The 20,267-nt window shown below is 41.6% G+C and overlaps 1 protein-coding gene across 4 annotated transcripts in view; it reads right to left on the bottom strand.

Moving 5' to 3' along the window:
- The window catches only part of ARHGAP26 (Rho GTPase activating protein 26), a 333,358-nt gene that overhangs the window by 3,806 nt on the left and 309,285 nt on the right, over nt 1-20,267 (bottom strand). For all 4 annotated transcript variants that reach the window (XM_070739344.1, XM_070739342.1, XM_070739345.1 and 1 more), the window contains one exon: nt 8,622-8,713. In XM_070739344.1, the coding sequence (XP_070595445.1) occupies nt 8,622-8,713 (92 nt within the window). The remainder of the gene's footprint in view (nt 1-8,621; nt 8,714-20,267) is intronic.

Raw genomic sequence — 20,267 nt, 5'->3', positions numbered from 1 at the left:
GAATAACGATAGGATGGATGGGGAAGGAAAATATTAGCATTTCATTGATTTTTTCCCCTGTAGATAACGTTGTTATTGTTGTTAAGCCATAACAAGAAAATGTTAGATGGTGTGTGGAACAACCCCTGTGAGTGGGTGAAAAGGACACTTGGCAATTGACTCACAAGCTCTCATGCTCATCATACTGTGACAAAAATATAGGTAGGCCTAAGAAAGAATATTATTTTTTTTGAAAGTGAGCATTTGATTTCAAAAGGTTAATGAAATACACATTAGTCTTCGACTTATGACACAATTGAGCCCAATATTTCTGTTGTCAAGTGAGACGTTTGTCCAAGTCCATTTTCTCCTGTTTTATGACCTCTCTCACCACAGTTGTTAAGTTGTGAATCATTGCAACTGTTAAGTTAATAACCTGGTTGTTAAGTGAATCTGGCGTCCCCATTGACTTTGCTTGTCACAGGGTTGCAAAAGATGATCACATGACCCTGAGATATTGAAACTGTCATAAATACATTGCCGTTTGCCAAGCATCTGAATTTTCATCACCTGTGATCATGGGGATGCTGCAAAGGTCATAACTGTGAAAAACGGTCAGAAGTCCATTTTTCACTGCTGTGGTTCACTTTGAACGGTCCCTAAGTGAACTGTTGTAAGTCGAGGACTACCTGTACAAAAGGACTGCAATTTCATCTAAGCTGATTTGTTAGACGTGGGAAATGGACAAGCGGTGATCTGGAACAGCTCATGGATTCTCTTTGTTAATTGCTGCGTGATTGTAGAACTTCCTTCTATTGCGTTGCTGTGCTTCCGCTTTTTCCATCTTTGGATGCATGATGAAAATACAGAAACACATATTTCACTCTGAACTGGATTTGTGGGTATAGCTAGAAGAACACTTGATGGAGAAGGAAGTGGGACCAGGGCTTCTCTCTTTCTGTTACTCAGTGGTTTGTTGATTTATAGCCATGTGTGCAAAAAAGGGCAACTAGTGTGATCGAGGAAATGGAGCACCTCCTTTATGAAACGAGGTTGCAAAGCCTTGGTCTCTTTAGCCTTAAAAGACGGCGTTTGTGGGGTGACTTGGTCGAAGTGTATAAAATCATGCATGGGATAGAAAAGGTGGATAGAAAAAAATTCTTTTCTCTATCACACAATACTACGATGAGGGGGCACTCCCTAAAGCTCATAGGTAGGAAAGTGAGGACACATAAAGGGAAATATTTCTTCACCCAGAGGGTCGTTGGTTTATGGAATTCACTTCCAGAAGCGGTGGTGACAGCTGTCAGCCTTGATAGCTTCAAGGCAGGATTAGACAGATTCATGGATGCCAAGTGTATTGGTGGTTATTGAAATGGATGTCCATGTGCCACCTCTATGTTGGTTGAGGCTGGCAGGATTCCCTTGAGTACCATTTGTTGGGGGTCAAGGGAAAGGGAGGGTTTTGCCTTCTCTTTCTGCTCAAGATCCCCATGGACAATTGGTGGGCCACTACGTGATACAGAATGCTGAAGTCGATGGGCTTTGGCTCAATTCAGCATGGCTCTTCTCATGTTCTCAATTCTGAGGAATGGAAGCAGAAGACATTGTACTCCTGATTTCTATTTATCATTCGAAATCAGGCATTAATATCCTTCTTTCGTTTTATAGCTGAATCATAAATATATTAAGTATTAAGGACATGTTTCTTTTGTTCAGCATGGAGGGGAGTTTATATAATTTACAGTGGTGCTTTAAAAAAAAAGTTTGTTCTCAACTACAGGAAGACACGGATTGAATGACAGATAGTCCTTGACTGCTGACAGGTCGCTTAGTGACCTACAGAACAACAACAAAAAAAAGGGACCTGTGACCTGGATTCAAAGTTCTGACAACTGCTTCCCTTACCCACGCACACAATCACGTGCCAATTTATGGCTGTTTGCAGTGTCCTGTGGTCACATAATCAACATTTATGAGAGTTTTTTAATGGGAAAACAATATTTACTACCGATTTCTTCTTCAAAATGCCCTATAGAGAACAATGGGTTTGCTTTCCGACTTCAGTGTTCCCCTTCCCACTGCTGCAAAAATGGTCATAAAATCATGGATGTCACACAGTGACGCACTTAACAACCGCTCACAACTTATAACCGAAATTGTGACTTCAGTTGTGGTTGTAAATCAAGGAATGACAGCATCCCTCTTGAATACAGAGAAGGTCTGAATCGTTCCTTGGATACTCACAGTTACTATTTATCCTTTGAAGTCAGTCCAGGCTACCTGATTCAGAAGAGGCAACCATTTTGACTTCCATGGCCACATTGCCATTCCTGTCAATTTAGGAAGTCCAAGCAGATGAATGAATGTCCTTCTTGTAGAATCCAATCTGAGTCAGTCACGGGGACCAAAGGTTTACTTTTCCAAGCTTTCAGAGCCCATCCCCAGGGAATTTCTCTCTCTCCAGAATGTGACTGGAGTGTGTTCCAGAATTTAAACTGAAATCCATTCTGGAAAGAAAGTTCCCTGAAGACAGACTCCAGCATGAGTCCAGAAGCTTGGAAAAATAAATCTCTGGTCCCAATGATTGACTCAGATTAGAGCTGCAACATTAACCTGGGACCTATGTTCTGCATGGAGGCAGAGTGGTTGGAAAGCAATATTGCAGGCTAATTCTTCCAGCTGCCAGCAGTTCAGAAGGTTGATTCTCACTGGCTTGTTCTGCCGGCGTGTCTCAACCGCCCGTAATTACAGGGTAATTAGTCCAGGAAGACACACACCACACGATAAAAGGAAAACCCAAAAGTTTTTATAAACAGAAAAACAGAAACAGCTCCCTTTTTAAATGTCAAAGGGATTTTCTGGTACACACAAGGCAGAGGTTAACTGCAGTCCAATTGCTCACCCAATAACTGGGAAATTGAGTCAAATTCTAAAGTCCAGAGAGTCCACACACACAATCCTGAACAGCAAAAACCATGATCTTGACGAAACAATGAATCAGATAAACTGCCATGAGGCTAAAACACCAGGCTGCACTTTTATCTGCAGCACTAATTACAGCAGCCCCACCCAACCACAGGTGGCCTCATTTTCTCTTGTAATAATCCTTCAGTTGTTGTCTCCTATGCATCACTCTATGCATGCGTGGATGTGTCATTAATTCTTGTTCAGAATCCAGGGATGATACAGATGACTGATCTCCTCCTGGGCTGTCTGCCAAACTCCCCTCTTCCCTGTCACTCACGCTTCCTCGGTCAGAGGAGACTTCATCGGCAGATTCTACTGGGAGCAAAACAGGCCTGCGGCATGTGGATGTCTCCCCCACATCCACCTCCACATTCCTTGGGGCAGGAGCTGGGCCAGAGCTAACCACAACACGGCTCAGGGTTGATTCAGCCTTCCCTCTTTCTGAAATTGGTAAAATGGGGAGCCAGATTATTGGGGACAATATGCTGACTCTCTAAACCACTTAGAGAGGGCTGTGAAGCACTGTGAAGCAGAATATTGCCATCTCTTCTGTTTAATTTCTTCAAGGATTAATTTGGTCACTCTACTGTCATTGGCAAATAAGCTGCATCTCCCGTGCTAGTAGAACTTTAAAGAGTAAATGTTTCCCTTCACCTAGTCCACACAGCTTGCAGCCTAAATTTTGAAGATGAAGAGCCCAAAGAAGAAGAAAATTAAGAAGAATCCTTTAATCACACACAGCTTCATGACTCTTAGAGTTTTTTTCAGGAGGAAGTTCAAGCCGCAGGGAGAGTTCATCCTATTCATAGTTCCTCTAAAATATCTTTTTTTTAAATACCACTGAGTTTAATTTCCCACCATGGCCTATATCTTAAACTAAAATTCCATCCTGTGTTATATTTCTTCCTACAACCTCCTTTCTTTCCCATCCTCCTCCTCCTAGTCTTTTTTTAGCTTTCTGTATTTATGTAGTTAACAAGCATTAGGAAATTATATTCCTGTTTATGAAAAACTCTAATGACAACATGGTTACATAAGCCTGGCCATTCATGTTACCCACAGGAGGAGGAAGGCAAAAAGGAAGGAAATATTGTCAAGAAGCCATTGCTGTTTCTATGCAGATAATGTAAAACCTACTCTTGGGAGCGAACAGGGCTTTATATACAAAAATCTCTTGCTGACCTGCTCATTAAAGAGACTTCCTATAGTTGTCTTTGATAAAGTCCTTCCTTTACTGATTTAAATTCTAAGAAGACATTGAACACAAGGACAGCTGGGAAACAAGAATCAAGACACCAAGAGAAACACCCTTGGAAAGATGTGGAAAGTAATGGAGCCGTTGTTGTTTCTCAGGGTAATCTTAGATTAAACTGTCTAAACCTAAGGCAAATAATATACATTAGCAAAAATAAAAAGTACTGTAATTATACCATGACACCTCAGTCTGAATAGTTATTAAGAAATAATAGGTTATGAGTCAGAAATCAGTAAAAGTAGAGATCAGGTGTTGATGAATTAGCAATCATACCTGGTATTTTGTAAATTAAACACACTGCCTATTCTTGATAAATTAGCCTGGATTTCTCTTTCAAAAATCTTTTGAATACTCCCAACTTTCAAGAGTCAGATAAGTCAATAATAGGCTAATCCTTAACTTTCTGGACAAATTATTTCTTCTTTTTACAGATAATGCTTCCTGCAACATCTACACTTAATTTTAAAATCGTGCATATTTTACTAGCTTGCTGTATAATAATAATAATAATAATAATAATAATAATAATAATAATAATAATAATAATAATAATAATAATAATAATAATAATAATTCAGGACTACCTAGAAGAAAATGACATTGACATCATGCCAGTGGAGCAAAAGGACAATAAAAGACGAAGCAGAGGTACGAAAGACCAGCTCCTAATTGATAAAACGATTTTGGAGAACTGTAAGAACAGGAAAACAAACCTATACATGACCTGGATTGTCTACAAGAAAGCCTTTGACTCATTGCCACACAGCTGAAATCCCTGGAAGTCATTGGAGTCAATGAAAACATCAGGAAATTCATAGAAAAGGCGATGAAATATTGGAAGACTGAGCTTTTTGTTGGGAATGAAAGCTATGGACTGATCAACATCAGAAGGGGCATCTTCCAGGGGGACTCTTTGTCCCCATTGCTATTCATCATCGCTATAACCTGCTGTCACTCATCCTACAGAAAACAAACCTAGGCTACCAAACTGCTAGGAATTCACCAAAAATTTCACACCTGCTGTATATGGATGAGCTGAAGTTGTACGGAAAATCAGAAACTGAGGTACAGTCACTAACCAACACTGTGCGAATCTTCAGCAATGACATCAGCATGGAATCAAGACAGCTAAGGATATATCAATTATTCCATGCCTGGTGACAATCTATAACAATCTACTGGCTTAGAACTAAAATAAGGCTAGTTCAGAATAGTTTGTGATTTATAAAACCAGAAAATATATGGGCTTGGAAAGCATTTTAAAAACATTTGGTGCTTGTTTATCTTAAATAGCAATAGCTCTTACACTTATATATTGCTTCATGATGCTTTACCACCTTCTCGGAGTGGTTTACATATTGCTCCCAACAATCTGGGTCTTCATGATACCGATCTCAGAAGGATGGAAGACTGAGTCAACCTTGAGCTGGTGAGAATCGGACTTCTGGCAATGGTCAGAATTAGTCTGCAATACTGCCTTCTAACACCATAGCGCTTAAATACTTTGGTAAGGTTCATTGGAAGAGGCTCATTAACTTGAATAATTAATACATTTGTCCCCAGATTCAAGTGATCCCGAGATCAGATTGGCAGCATTTAGAAGAAAGTAGCAAGATTATAGGGACAGGATTCTTCAGGCATTATTATGGTGTGAGCAAATGCAGAAATCAAAATATTAGCCAAAATGAAAGTCCTTGTGACAAGTCACACTGGCATTACATAAAACACTGTGATCTGTCTTGAGAGGTACTTGGACAGCTGTCATCAAAGGTGGTGGCTAAGAAACTTCAACCTGGAGATTAGGGAGAAGAATGTAATTCCTCTCACCTTCTTTACACAAGTGCCTAGCCTATTTCTACCTCTTTGCAGAGTGGATCCTGTATGGTTATGTAATAATGTCTCTTGTAACCTTGAACTCAAAGAAATTCTGAACTGTAGGCTAAGCATAGAGAGAGAGAATAATACAATTGTGCTATTGTCGCTTTTTCTCCTAATAATTATTTATAAATATAAACAATATACACTGCAAATATGCAATAAATATACATTGTAAATATACATTGTATTATTGTGGCAATAATACAATGATTTGATTTCAATTAGTTTCTACTGTTGAATAATGGAGGCTGGATAAGGAGGATTTTCTTTTAATGAAACAAAACAGAATGTGTCTAGTGAGGGCAGAATTCTGTTTCTTGAATCACATTTTGGATCCAGGACTGAATTAGGACCAATTACCTCAATGTGTTAACAGTATCTCACGTCCATCCAGTGCATGAAGCAAACATTCTCTTAACATTTATGATGATTCCAATGGTAATCCCACCCTCTCCCCAAAGTCTTTGTTAGACTTTTCTACACACAGATACATATGCACAGATATATATTAATTTGCAGAAAAGTCTAACAAAGACATTGGTGGGGGAGAGTAGGATTAATGTGTGTGTGTGTGTGTAGGTGTTTCTGTTGAATATGTATATATATATATACATTCACACACAAACATGCAGAGAGAGACCCACAAATGGAAAATATGATTTCATTTCAGTAAATCCTTGATTATGACAAGATTACTTCCAACCTGCATTCTTTTCCTATTTTCTATACTAATCTGTACATTGTTCGTATTTCATTCTATTTGACATACTGTACATATATACAAAAGGAAAAAAAACTGAGGAAAAAATCACATGCTCAAAACAACCCTTTTCAGAATGAGAACTGAACTTAGTTGTGTAAATATTAAACATTTTGTTTCAATATTGAACCTAGGTTATTTTCCCTTCTTTTTAAAGGTGGCCAAGTACTTCTTATAGCTAACCAAGCAAAACAAAGGAGCACTTCTTTCTGAGATTTAGACATTGAACTATGTAAGAGGGAAACAAAGAAACGGTATTTGTATCTTATAAAACCATTTTAAAGTATTAAAGTATTCTTCTTTTAAAGAAGAAAATCATGTAACCATTATAATACATATTATATATAAAACGCAATATATATATTGTGCTTAATATATAAAATAAACCATTCTCTCCCCCTCCATGTGGGTTTGTATGTGTGTTGTATATGTGTATCTGTACCAAATGTATTTCATAAATGTGGATAGTCTTTCAAAAAAACTGTGGAGTTAGAGATGCCTGAGAACCACATGCTCTCAAATCCATTTCCTTGGTTCTTAGTGTCTCCTCCATTTATGGCTGATTGGGGAACTGAAGAAAGGAGTCAGAGCAAAGACAAAACCAGGAATCTTACATTACTGCAAATTCAGCTCTGTCTTCATGAATTGCTGGCTACAGCTCTGACCTCTACCAGCTGCTGCTTCTAACTTCTCACAGGGTTCATTTGACTTTCCTGACTAAAAATGTTTGCATTGTAAGTGAGAGATATATATGTTTCATCCCTGTGGGTGCCTATCTCTATCACAACATAAGCATGTACGCCTTCCTTCCACAAAGGTATATTGTGCAGAAAATACGAGACGTATTATAACACTCGAGGCTAAAACTAGAAAAAAATAGGTTGTGCATCCCATAGGTTGTCCACCGCTTCTTTTTAAGCATTATTTCATGGCTGAGGCTATTGGTTGTGAGACCATTTGATTCAAGAGGTGGTGGGCTCTATTTCATTAGGTTTGAACAAAGGCTGGAAAGCTAATTGTTTTGGCTGCTGTCATTTTATCCTACCTTACGGATCCAGCATTCAACAGAGCGTTGGATTTTATGGCCTTCACAAATCTATAATTCCATGAACATTTCTAAATGTAACTTGCATTATAATCTATGGTGTTGGAAAAGCTCCTCTAAAAATATGCATTTGGATGGAGTTTCCAAATGTTCAGATCTAGAAATGAGATGCTGCTTATTCTGGGTCTCCATCTCTCTATATTGAATGCCTCCCATCATCCCTAAAAGGTTTCTCTCTAGTGAATTCAACTCAGCACTTTATCCTTATAAAAGAAACCCAACAAAACTTTAGACTGAAAATAGCAGTGTCAGTACTCGTGGTATTTCTCAAAAAGAAAGTACAATTTTTTTTCTCTTTATCACCAATTCTGATAGGATAAAATCTTGGGTTGCATTATGTGATGCAAAGCACAAAATTTAGCACATTGCACCTGTCTTCCATCCTTTAAAATCAAATGTCTATGGAGATTCTCAGTCATCCAAATCAGGGTTGTCCCCAAAATGCTTTTTCAAGAGGCAACTCGACTTTCTTTGGAGCTGTTTTGCTTCTCATCCAAGAAGCTTCTACAGCTCTGACTGGATGTTGGGAATGGAAGGATCAAAGAAGCAAAATATCTTCAAAGAAAAACCAGAAAGTCCAGTTGCTTCTTGAAAAAGCAGCTTTGGAATCACCTAAAATCACTTTTCCATGTTTTTCATTCCACCGAAGGTAACAACTCTACTCTGATACTCACCATTATCAAACACGGTCCCTGCAGTGAAGGACAGCTCTGAGTGATGTTCTGCTTTACAAGCATACAAGGCTCTAGCTTTGCGGATTGGAGAACTGTGAAAACAGTAATAATTTTAAAAATCAGAATGAAGATAAGCTGATACACGTTTACATGTGCAGACACAAAAGTTTCTCAATATTTTTTTCTGGCAAATGTTTGAAATGGGTGTCAAACCTAGCAAAAACTAGCAAAATGCAGAGCTGAAGGGGAAACACCAGTCAGAGTAGAGAAAAAGGAAGAATATTTGAGATAACCAGATAAAACTTAGAGGCAAACTACTTCCTCTTCAAACTATATTTCACCATTTTGGAAATTCTGCTTAGACTTTTGTGCGGCGTTTGAGATTGAGGCACTTGTACTGTTTCCCAATAGAATGAGCAATAGCACCTCAGAGAATGTCAGAAAAAATGTGAAAGGCAAATCAGAGGCAGAATACCGGGAACACAAAACCATTTATTATTTGTTCTTTGGAGTAGGAATTGCTGACAAGAAAAAAATATTAGTCAGTGGCTTGACTGAAACTAATACAGCTAAAGTCTAATACAAACAGCTTCTCAATGCTACAAAGGCCTTGAATTGAAGATCTGGTAAAAACAGGTTTATTTTGTCATTTACGTTATCTTAATCATTAGGTCTAAGGAAGTCTTTTAGATATCTTATTCATATCTGCTGTAGATTTTTAATTGCATCCCTTAACTGAAATTGTGATAACATGATGAAATAGAAGCCAGAAAGGATGTCCAGCAATCCATAGATTGACTATTTTTTTTTGTTTAATATAGTCCAATAACAGTTCTCAATACATCATCTAAAAATACATAACTTATTAACTTCCAGGGGAAGGTTATGCAATGCCAGCAATGTCCTGAGGGGATAAGTTGAAACAGCTGTCCAGCATATGAGGGGTCTGTAGATATTTTTTCAGCCCTCCTTCTGGTTCATGAAGTATACAGGTCCTCAATGGAAGGCAAGCTGATTGCAATTGGTGGTTGGTTGTGGGTTTTTTTGTTTTTTGTTTAGAGAAAATTGTTAGAGAAGACTCTCAAGAACACCATGGACAGGTATGAGAACAAACAAAGGGATCATTGAAAAAAAACCCCACCCTATGCAGAGTTCTTACTTGGGGCACAAATAACCAGGCTCAAATTATCCTATATTGGACATAAAATATTATGCAAAGACCCAGCTCTCTGGAGAATGCGACAGTGCTGGGAAAACTGGAAGGAAAGCGAAGAAGGAGCTAGACCAGCAGTAAAGTAGAATGACCTAAGTTATAGTGGGGATGGGTGCATCAATGGAAGACTTAAAGGACTAGGATGAGGAGAGGATAGAGAAACTCTATATAATATATACTGTACGAAGTTGCTAAAAATAACCACTGACCTGTGAGCACATAATCAAGCAATCACCAAAAGGTAATACATAAAGCATAAAATCACAAAATCACATTAAAGATCTAAAATGTTAAAGTAACCCTTGACAGGTCTGCATGGATAAAAAGCTCTTCACTGCATACATAAAAGTGCAGTATTTTTTAAAGATAATTAAAAAGATACTATCTGGGAAGTATATTTCCAAGATGGAATGGTACCCTCTAAAAAAAATTCCTTGGGAACTCCATAAATTCCCCCTGGATAAGGACAGTTGGATAGGCCCTCAAGGAAAACTTTTAGAATTTTTTTTGGAGCCCAATATGAAAAGGAATATTCCTTCATTAGGTGGGCCCTGAACAATTTATTGCATCATCAGCTATTAACAGCATTAGGAATTGGGGCTCCAATGCCATAGAATAACACATCCATAAATCTAACTCTACAGCTAAGGTTTGGAACTGATAAAAAAAAAATATATTACTAGAAAGGAATGCTTGACAAATCCATGATAAAAAATAGAAACCCCCACCGCCCCAAATTAGCTTGGTGTTGGAGATATAGACAAGGGAACATTCAGTATTTGTTTTGTTACATCTCCAACAACTGGAAGCATCAGGTGCAAAACCTAATGTCATTGCATTTTTTTCTTCAGATAGTGAAAATTCCAGCAGTCTTCTGTTCAAAGCTGAATGCTTAATCCATAAGTCTGTTGATTAGTACCAATTTTGGCAATGGAAAGTTGCATAAAAGAGAAGTTTGGAAAAGCAAAATGTTTTCTGCTTTTTTCCTAAAGGTATTATTCTTGGAGGCTCAAAAAAGCCCTATGAAAACTTGACTTTTCAGTTGTGCCAAGGAAGACTATGGTAAGTCAGTATTTAAAGCAGGAGACCACTATCAAAATGTTTTACTTTATATTCTTGCAATGAGCAAGATGCCAGGTTGAACTCAGTAATGGTGTGACTCCAAATCATAGGTTTCAGATTATTAGAGTTGGAAAGGACCTTGTAGGTCATCTAGTCCAAGAGATTGACTGCCATCTGATTGGGGTGGTGTAGGATCTCCTACTTGAGCAGGGGGTTGGACTAGATGACCAGCAAGGTACCTTTCAGCTCTAATAAATAAATAAATACCCTCCCCCCCACACACACTCTAGCAGAAATCCCCCAAACCATTTCGGACAAATGGAAGTCCAATCTTCCTTTGAAGATTGATTAGGATCCTAAAATGAAATGTTTAGATCCTGTCCCTTTGGGATGCGCCCCAAGCCTTCTCTTGAACAGAATTTTTGTTGATCAAGAGAGGAGAGTAAAGATTGTTTTCTATTTTCTAAAAAAAAAAAACCCCAACAAAACAAAAACAAAACCCTTGAACTGTAATCTATGGATTACAAAAGGAGATGGTGAGTTGGCAAATCGGGCACAATTATCTTAATTGATCCCAGGGCATAGAGACTAAAGAAAGAAAAGGAGGGGGAGAATGGTCTGATACTCTTAATTTTTCATGGATTGGTAATACTCCATCCCTTTGTCTATTTTTTTCTAAGAATTTCTTTAATTAGTTTTAGTTCTTTGCTTACTTCCCCTCCCCACTCTCCTTGTAGAAAAACCATATGCATTAGTGATTGTGGCACGGAAGAGACCCTTTTTTTTTTTTTGCTAATGGAAAAAATGGTATTTAAATTTGAGCTCCTTTACAGTCTTTGAAAATCCCCTGCTGAGAAATGTGTAAAAGACAAAACCAGATGACCTGGATAGCAGCATAATTAATATCAGAAAATACCAGGCCAGCTTTATCCTGAACCAAATGAAAAGATCTGCAACAGATGTTTCTTAAATCGCCCAACAATGCCGGCCTCTTAACTTTTAGTAAACTGAACCTCAATTGTTCTATGAAGGGCTTTAAATAAAGAAAGGGAAAGATGATGACATAGTTAAATAAAAGGAAACATCTTCTGGGAAAATTGTTCACATGCGCAGTACGCTATCTTCCCACTCACAAAAAGGGACCTGATTAATGTTGTAAGAGTGTCTTGTTTGGGACGATATTTAGAATAGAATAGAATAGAACAGAATAGAATAACAGAGTTGGAAAGGACCTTGGAAGTCTTCTAGTTCCACTGACTACTTAGGCAGGAAAAAATGGTTATCCCAACATCTTCCTAAAAACTTCCAATGTTGGAGCATTCACAACTTTTGGAGGCAAGTTGTTCCACTGATTGATTGTTCTAGCTGTCAGGAAATTTCGCCTTAGGTCTAAGTTGCTTCTCTCCTTGATTAATTTCCACCCATTGCTTTTTGTTCTACCCTCAGGTGCTTTGAAGAATAGGTTGACTCCTTCTTTGTGGCAACTCCTGAGATATTGGAACACTGCTATCATGTCTCCCCGGTCCTTCTTTTCTTTAAATTAGACACACCCAATTCCAGCCACCGTTCTTCATATGTTTTAGTCTCCGGTCCTCTAATCATCTTTGGTGCTCTTCTCTGTACTCTTTCTAGAGTCTCAACATCCTTTTTGCATCATGGATGCAGTGGTTTTTAGATACACCCTCACTTACTGCTAGATATAGCCTGAAGTGTATATTTTCATATAAAATGCATCTGTGCATGCAAACAGCATCAGTGGAATAGGTGAATGTGAGGGATTAATTCTTCCTACTCTTAATGAAGTTTTAATGACAATGTTTTTTTTTTTCAGTGGTATGAAACTCCTCCCTGAAGGTAACTGGTGATTTTTTTACTCCATACAGGCTTCAGAGAAGAAACATTAATCAAGCCTGGGGTAATGAAAGAAAGGGTTTCACTTCCATTCTTTGTCTGCAAGAATCCTGATAATGATCGCTATCCTTGCCAGCAAATTTTATGTGCACTTTAAAGAACATGCCAAAGTGCGAAAGCATGTTCAATGCAAGTCTATGTTGGCTTTTTTGAAGCAGATTATCAAGCAATTTCTGCAATTAATTGTACTGCAGATCAGTACAAAAATCCATTAAGATGTAAACGATCTTACATTTAACTGTTATATTTTCCACTGACTTAACAGAAACATGATGTCTTAAACACCGTTCCCTGTAAGCTGCGCACGTGCGTGCGTGCACTCCAAAATACCCCTGCGCGCACCTTTTTCCTCGGGCGCGCAGTCCCCATCCCCCTGCCAGCCTGCGGTGGGGGTGGTGGGGGGGCAGGCGGGGAGGCACGGGCAGTAGAAGGGAGCCGCGGCCACACCTGCCTCTCCATGGTGCCTCCGGCCCCCTCGCGCTCCTGGCCTCTCGGCCCTGCCCCCCACCCACCCGGCCTCTCTTTCTCCTCCGCTGCAAGAGAGGGGGGAGGGGCAGGCATTCTACGGAGGCTGGCGGGCGCACGGGCCGGCGCGCGCTCTTCCCATCTCCCTGCCTGCGCGCCCGCCCGGAACATTCAAAGTAAGAGCGAAGGGTTTTCTTATTTTGAATGTTCCAGGCGGGTGGGCTGGCATGGAGATTTGGGGAGCGCGCGCCGGCTGCCCCCCGAACACCTGGCCGCCCGCCCGCCCCGCCTCTCTTTCTCCTCCGCTGCAACACGGCGCCCGGCCACGCTCCTTCTCCCGGGAGCCCAGCTGAAAACAAAACGGCTCCAAAAGTCGGCCAGGCTCCCGGGAGGCGGTGCGCGGCTGCTTCCTCTTCACTGCAGAGCCACCGGGCAGAGGCGAAGACAACGGCGCCCTCCACTCTCTCTCCATCTCTCTCTCTCTCTCTTTTTCTCTCTGTTGCCGGCGTGGTGAACGAGAGAGAAAGAAAGAGAGAGAGAAAGGAGGGGAGAGAGAATGAGAAAGAAAGCGAGAAAGCAAGCAAGAGAGAAAGACAGGGAAAGAAAGCAAGAGAGAGAGAAAGAGAGGGGGGAAGGAGGGGGAGGGAAAGACATAGAGGGAGGGAAGGAGGGAGAAAGAACAAAAAAGAGAGGAAGGAAGGAAGAGAGAAAGGAAGAGGGATGGAGAGAGAGGGAATGAAAGATGAAGGAAGGGAGAGAGAAAGGGGGAGGGAGAGATAGAAAGGAGGGAGAAGGGGTAGTTAGGGAGAGGGAAAAGGAAGGGCTTGGAGAAAGGGGGAAAGAAAGATAGAAAGAGGGAGGGAGAGATAGAAAGGAAAGAGGGAGGGAAAGATAGAAAGAAAAGAGGGAGGGAGAGATAGAAAGGAAAGTGGGAGGGAGGAAAGAGGGAGGAAGACATAGAAAGGATAGAATTATGGATGCAAGAACTTGCTCATGTGTGATAGCGCACGCCCACACTCACTTACTTGCTTGCTTGCTTGCTTGCTTGCTTGCTTTATTTATTTATTTATTTATTTATACTTATATGCCGCCCAGTGCCAAAGGGACTGCCGCTAAGACACTATACTTTTCTGCTCATCCCGAAAAAAAATTAGAGGGAACACTGGTCTTAAAGCACACAATCACTTGTGCACCGCCTGCCAACAGAGGGGGAAATTATTTTGACTGAATGCAGGAATGGAAATCTGCAGCAAAATTATAGCAGGTGGGCACTCTGGGATTCCAAGCCAAAGGAATGGCAGAAAAGAAACCTATTCAGAGCTGCTCCACAACTGGAACCAGGCTACCCTCTTCGACTTTCTTCTTGCATTTTTACAGCGTCAAAGTCAGGGACAGAATTTCAAAAGGGACTGTTGCTTTGTTGTGGAAAATTGCATTGGCAAGGAAAATGTCATTGTTCAGAATAAAATAAAAGGTAACACCTGAGCTCAAGATGAAAAATAATGGGCATAATCTGCCAATAGTTTCAACACAAGTTACCTTCTTTTCAAACAAGAAAAAAGGTGATATAGAAATGAGACATATAAACCCTTCAAGCATCATTCAAATGCCTTGCCATTTTCCCTCTATCTCCACACTTGGGTTTACAATTTTAAATTTTACTTGAGTCGCACCAATACAGTAGATAGTTTGACAGTGTTGCTTAGCTTTGCAAAAGAAAAGAAAGCCACAAAGACAGTCAGATCAATTTAATCAGGAAACTTGTTCAATCCTCAACAGAGTAGGTCCAGAGACAAAAGACAAACAAACAGTGAGGGTGGGCAGAAAATAGCTAGGCCCCCTCCCTCTAGGAAAATGTGTAACTTTTTAGAAGATGGGAAGAAACCCAGGAAAACACAGGCAAGCATAGAGCATTCCCCGATAATTAAAACAAGTTGAAATAGAGGCATTGCCAAAATAGCCCTCAATTCATGGTCCAATTTTGGACTTTTGCAGCATATCAATGCTCTGCAACTTCAGCGCCCTTCTTTTATGCTGTACTGCCCTTCAAAGCCCGGCTTGGATGATCAAGGACGGAAATGAGCCCAGGATCTTTCAAATGAGGCCTTTGTTTTAATTTTTGCCTTTAAGCATGGCATTTGGCCAAGAAAGCACTCAGTTGAGTTTCGACCATGTGACCTTGTACAGTTTGGAGAAGAGCTGCAAATGTGCGTCTCCCCACCTCCCCATTCCTGCATCAGAATAAAAGCATAAGAGGCTTGATGTTGATAAATGGTTTATTTGTTTATAAACTGAGTCACTAGAATATGCATGCTTCTCTGTGCAATTTTCATGAACTAATCAATCTCTCCCCTCCCCCCTGGCACAATCAATCAGCCTCCCAGAGACATAGAATTTATAATCAGATTGCAGAGAAATTCAGATTGGGATCCACAGATTATGTACAACCCTGATGCTTAATGCTCGTCTTCTTCATCATACAATGACCCAAAGAAAAATTACATACAGAGCAAAGGATCTTCCACTTCTTACCATCAAGTGCCAAGTCCTAGATATTACACCATATACTCAGCCTTCATCCAGAGCACATGAAAATAACGTTAATTTCACAGTCACAAAATGCACTTCGCACAGGCTCAGAAAACGTGGAATGAAGGACGGAGAAGGTAAAGAAGCATTGCTCTGAGATGTTTTTTTTCCTAGGCTGTGAAGGGCTTTCTAAGCTCCTTGCAGCTCCTGATGGCTAAACACACAGGAAATCAACAGATGAAGGAATAATCGGTTAGAAAGTAATGACTTCTTGTCATCCTCCACCCCTTTTTAGTGGGGTACCATTTCACGCTAGCACTTTAACTACAGCTTTTTCGGTAGGAAGAATTTGCATTTTTTAATTCCAAGCTAAATACTATATATTCAGCTGCCTGAACATACCTGGTTAAAACTCAATCCGCTTTTAAGTTTAAAATGGAGTCAGGAATAAGTAATTCCAAATAACAATCTTACATCCAGGTACTTATGGCTGCAATCTTAGTCTTCAATTTAGTCTGAGTTCGGCTTATTGTGCTTTATGAAGGAGTTTTAATCAGAAACAGGCTCTCTTTTATTTTTTGGTAGAAGAATAAAGGTGATTTCTCCTGGGACTTACCATGGGCAATGCAAAATTCCACCAAATTGCATTATTATTTGAAGTTGAAATTGTTGATAAGCAGGTAATTGGCCTGTACAAATAGTCCTTGATTTACAACATTTCATTTAGTAACTGAAGTTACAAAAGCACTGAAAAAAATGACTTATGACCGTTTTTCATACTTATGACTATTGAAGCATCCCCATATCATGTGATCAAAATTAAGATGCTTGGGAATTGATTCATATTTATGATGGTTGTAGTGTCCTAGGGCTATGTGGTCACCTTTTGCGACCTTGACTAAGCAAAGTCAACAGGGAAGCCATATTCATTTAAGAACCATATTACTAACTTAACATCTGCAGTGATTCACTTAACAGCTATGGCAAAATAGTCATAAAATGGGGCAAAATTCATTTAACAACTATCTCACTTAGAAATTTTGGGCTCAATTGTGGTCATAAGTCAAGGACCAGCTATAGTTGCAGGCCCCTTCTGTTGGACCTTTCATTATCAGGTTGGTTTTGCCAGATGTTAACCTATCCAGAGTTTCACATCCTTGCCATATGTTAAAGGCAACAAGTTGGTATAAACCAGTCCAGTAGTGGGTTCTAAACCCTTTTACTACTAGTTTGTGCATGTGCTCACCACTTCTGCGCATGCACAGAAGGGTTCTGGGCGGGTGGGCGGACCCTCCACCACCAGTGCTACCAGTTCTAAGAACCAGGCCAAACCAGCAACAACCCACCACTGGACCAATTAGATATTTCAACTCCAAAACATGCAGTTCACCTTCATCTGTTGCTGACCTATTTTTTTAATCTTTCTTCCCATTTCTCCACCATTTCTACTGTTATTACGAGTTCTTAAATTTCAGCTTCTTTTTAAAATTTGTATCCCTATCCTTTAATCAACCTGCATTCTTGTATTTTTGCAAGGTTATCCGCTACTTGCAGCCAGACTTGCACTGTTGTTTCTTTGTTAGGAGTTGACTGGTTCACTGCAGTCTCTCTATTGAAGGATTAACAAAAAATATTTCTGATACAACGGAAATTGGAGATTCTGCTTATAATGTGCAAGGTGAGCTTTGAATCTGCTGATCTTCTTGCCTACAGCTGTTACTTGCTGCTTTATTATTTCCAGTGCTTCCTTAAACTTCCTTGTTTCTAGGTATTATTTCTTGATCAGATATCCCCTCCTTATTCTTCAGCTCCTTTTCGTTCATCTGTTGTAGCTTACTTGCATACATATTTGACCTTAGCATGCCAGATCTTAATTTTTTACAGCTTGATCTTCATTTTGGATTTTATTTTGCTGATCTTCATTCTGGATTTTATTTTTCTTGTTTGTTGATTTTCCATTCCAGGTATTCAGTTATAATTGCAGCCGTGATATACATTTAGTTGGTTTGTTTCTTGAAGTGTGAGCAGATGCTTATATTTGTTACTATGGTATTGGCATCTTTTAATACTTGTACTAGAAATACTGTTCTTTGGAACAGGCTTCAATGCAGGCAATCATATTGGTTTTGTGCTGATCTAGATAGATGAGTGATTGTGAAAGCTGTGCAAAGGTCCACCTCGGTAGTGCTGTTATCTGCTTTACTCTTCCCTCCCACCCAAAAAAAACCTGTCTGGGACCACCTGTGGAAAAAGAAGGAGAACAATTACAAGACTATGCGTCCCTCTTTTCTAGTCCCATGGTTCATAACGTGGGCTCCATACCCCACTGGGGGCAATTTGATTTTTACTGGGAGCAAATTGAACCTGGTCTAAGCCAAGTTAATGGCATTTTAGGCTTCCTCCAGATGAGTAGGAGTTCACTTTTTGAATAGTAAGAATTATATGTCAAGAGGGTAGGACATCAGGATTTTAGAGATACTTAGGCGGGGATGACCAAAAAAAGTTTGAGACTGCTATAGACAGTCCAGAAGGAATCATGAGCAATGGTACCAAAAAGCAATGGTACCAGAAGCAATGGAGCGATGGAGGTGAAAATCAGGGATGAAATGCTACATGTTTGGCCTGGTTTGGATGTACTGCTAGCGGTGATCACCAGTGGTTTGGTGAACTGCTAGCGGTGGCAGCACAAGGCTCAGCCCACCCACTGGGACATCGCCATTTTGTTATTTATAACCCTCTGCACATGTGCAAAGTCTTCTGTGCATACGCAGAGGGTGAAAAAGCACATGCGACAATGGTGAACTGGTAGGGAAGGTACCTGCTGGTGAAAATAGTTGCACCATCCCTGTCCTGGTTCTGCCAGTAGTCATCAAGAAGATACTAGCTTTGCCAGAATGAATTGCCAGACGCTGTATTTTTCCATCACAAAAGATGGTTGCTTTGAAAGTGATACGAATGTTTCCAATATTTGTAGGGATGAATCAACATGCACTGATTCAGACCTCTTAATTAAGCAAATACAGTGGTACCTCAAGATACGAACCCCTCGACTTACGAACAACCCAAGATACGAACCCGGGGTTCAGAAATTTTTTGCCTCTTCTTACGAACTTTTTTCGTGTTACGAATGGCAAACCCGAACTTCCGGGTTCGGCATTCCGGAGGCTGCTGGGAAGCCCCGCAGCCCGTCTGTCACCTTTTAAAACAGCCAGGGGGCTTCCCAGTTGCCTCCCGAAGCCAAACCCGGAAGTTCGGGTTTGGCATTCGGCTTCGGGAGGCTGCTGGGAAGCCACCCGGCTGTTTTAAAATGTGACAGCCGGGCTGCGGGGCTTCTCGGCGGCGGCGGCAGGTACGTAAGACTGAAACGTTCAGGAGGCCGCTTTGGGTTTTTGGCTGGGAGGGAGTCAGGAAGGTCCTCCTGCTCCCCCCCTCAGCGAAAAACACAAAGATGGTCTGCTGCCTCATGACAGGCAGGGCGGAGCAGCGTGGAGCAAAGGGAGTCTGAAACCGCCAGCGGCTTCAGTTTCCTATTGCTCCGCGGGCGGCGGCAGACCGCCTTTGTATTTTTGGCTGGGGGGTGGGGGAAGCAGGAGGTGCAGGATCGGGCCGGCGGCGGGTGCGGGGAGAGGCAGCAGGTCTGCATCCTGGGCGGGTGGGCGGGCAAGGAGGCACGACCGAACGGGCCGGCTCAGGCTCCGGCTAGGACGGGACCGGCAGCGGCTGGGCGCGGCGGCGAGGGTGCGTCCGACTCGGGGCTGGCGGTGCCTGACGCAGCGGGGAACATCAGCGTGGGAGGCAGGAGAGGACCAGGCAACCGGAGCAGCGTCGCCGCCGCTCCCGGCTTGGCTTCCCTGGCCGCTTCCCTGGCTGCCTGGCGCTGCGATCTTCCGATCTTCCCTGGCTTCCCTGGCAGCTTCCCTGGCCGCCTGGCGCTGCGATTGGAAGATCGCAGCGCCAGGTGGCCAGGAAAGCGGCCAGGGAAGCCAAGGGAAGATCGGAAGATCGCCAAGGGAAGATCGGAAGATCGCAGCGCCAGGCGGCCAGGGAAGCCAAGGTGGCCAGAGAAGCCAAGCTGGGAGCAGCGCGCCACAGGCAACGCGCGCTGTGATCACAGCGCGCGTTGCCTGCGGCACGCTGCTCCCAGCTTGGCTTCCCTGGCCGCTTCCCTGGCCGCCTGGCGCTGTGATCTTCCGATCTTCCCTTGGCGATCTTCCGATCTTCCCTGACTTCTCTGGCCGCTTCCCTGGCTGCCTGGTGCTGCGATCTTCCGATCTTCCCTTGGCGATCTTCTAATCTTCCCTGACTTCCCTGGCCGCTTCCCTGGCCGGCTGGCGCTGCGATCGGAAGATCGCAGCGCCAGGCGGCCAGGGAAGCGGCCAGGGAAGCTAGGGAAGCCAAGGGAAGATCGGAAGATCTGTTTCAATTTTCTTCACTCCCCCCCCAACATTCCCCGCTTTGCTTCACTT

The sequence above is a fragment of the Erythrolamprus reginae genome, chromosome 2, assembly GCF_031021105.1.
Source record: "Erythrolamprus reginae isolate rEryReg1 chromosome 2, rEryReg1.hap1, whole genome shotgun sequence".
Lineage (NCBI taxonomy): Eukaryota > Metazoa > Chordata > Lepidosauria > Squamata > Dipsadidae > Erythrolamprus > Erythrolamprus reginae.
This window is presented reverse-complemented; position numbering and strand designations above follow the sequence as displayed.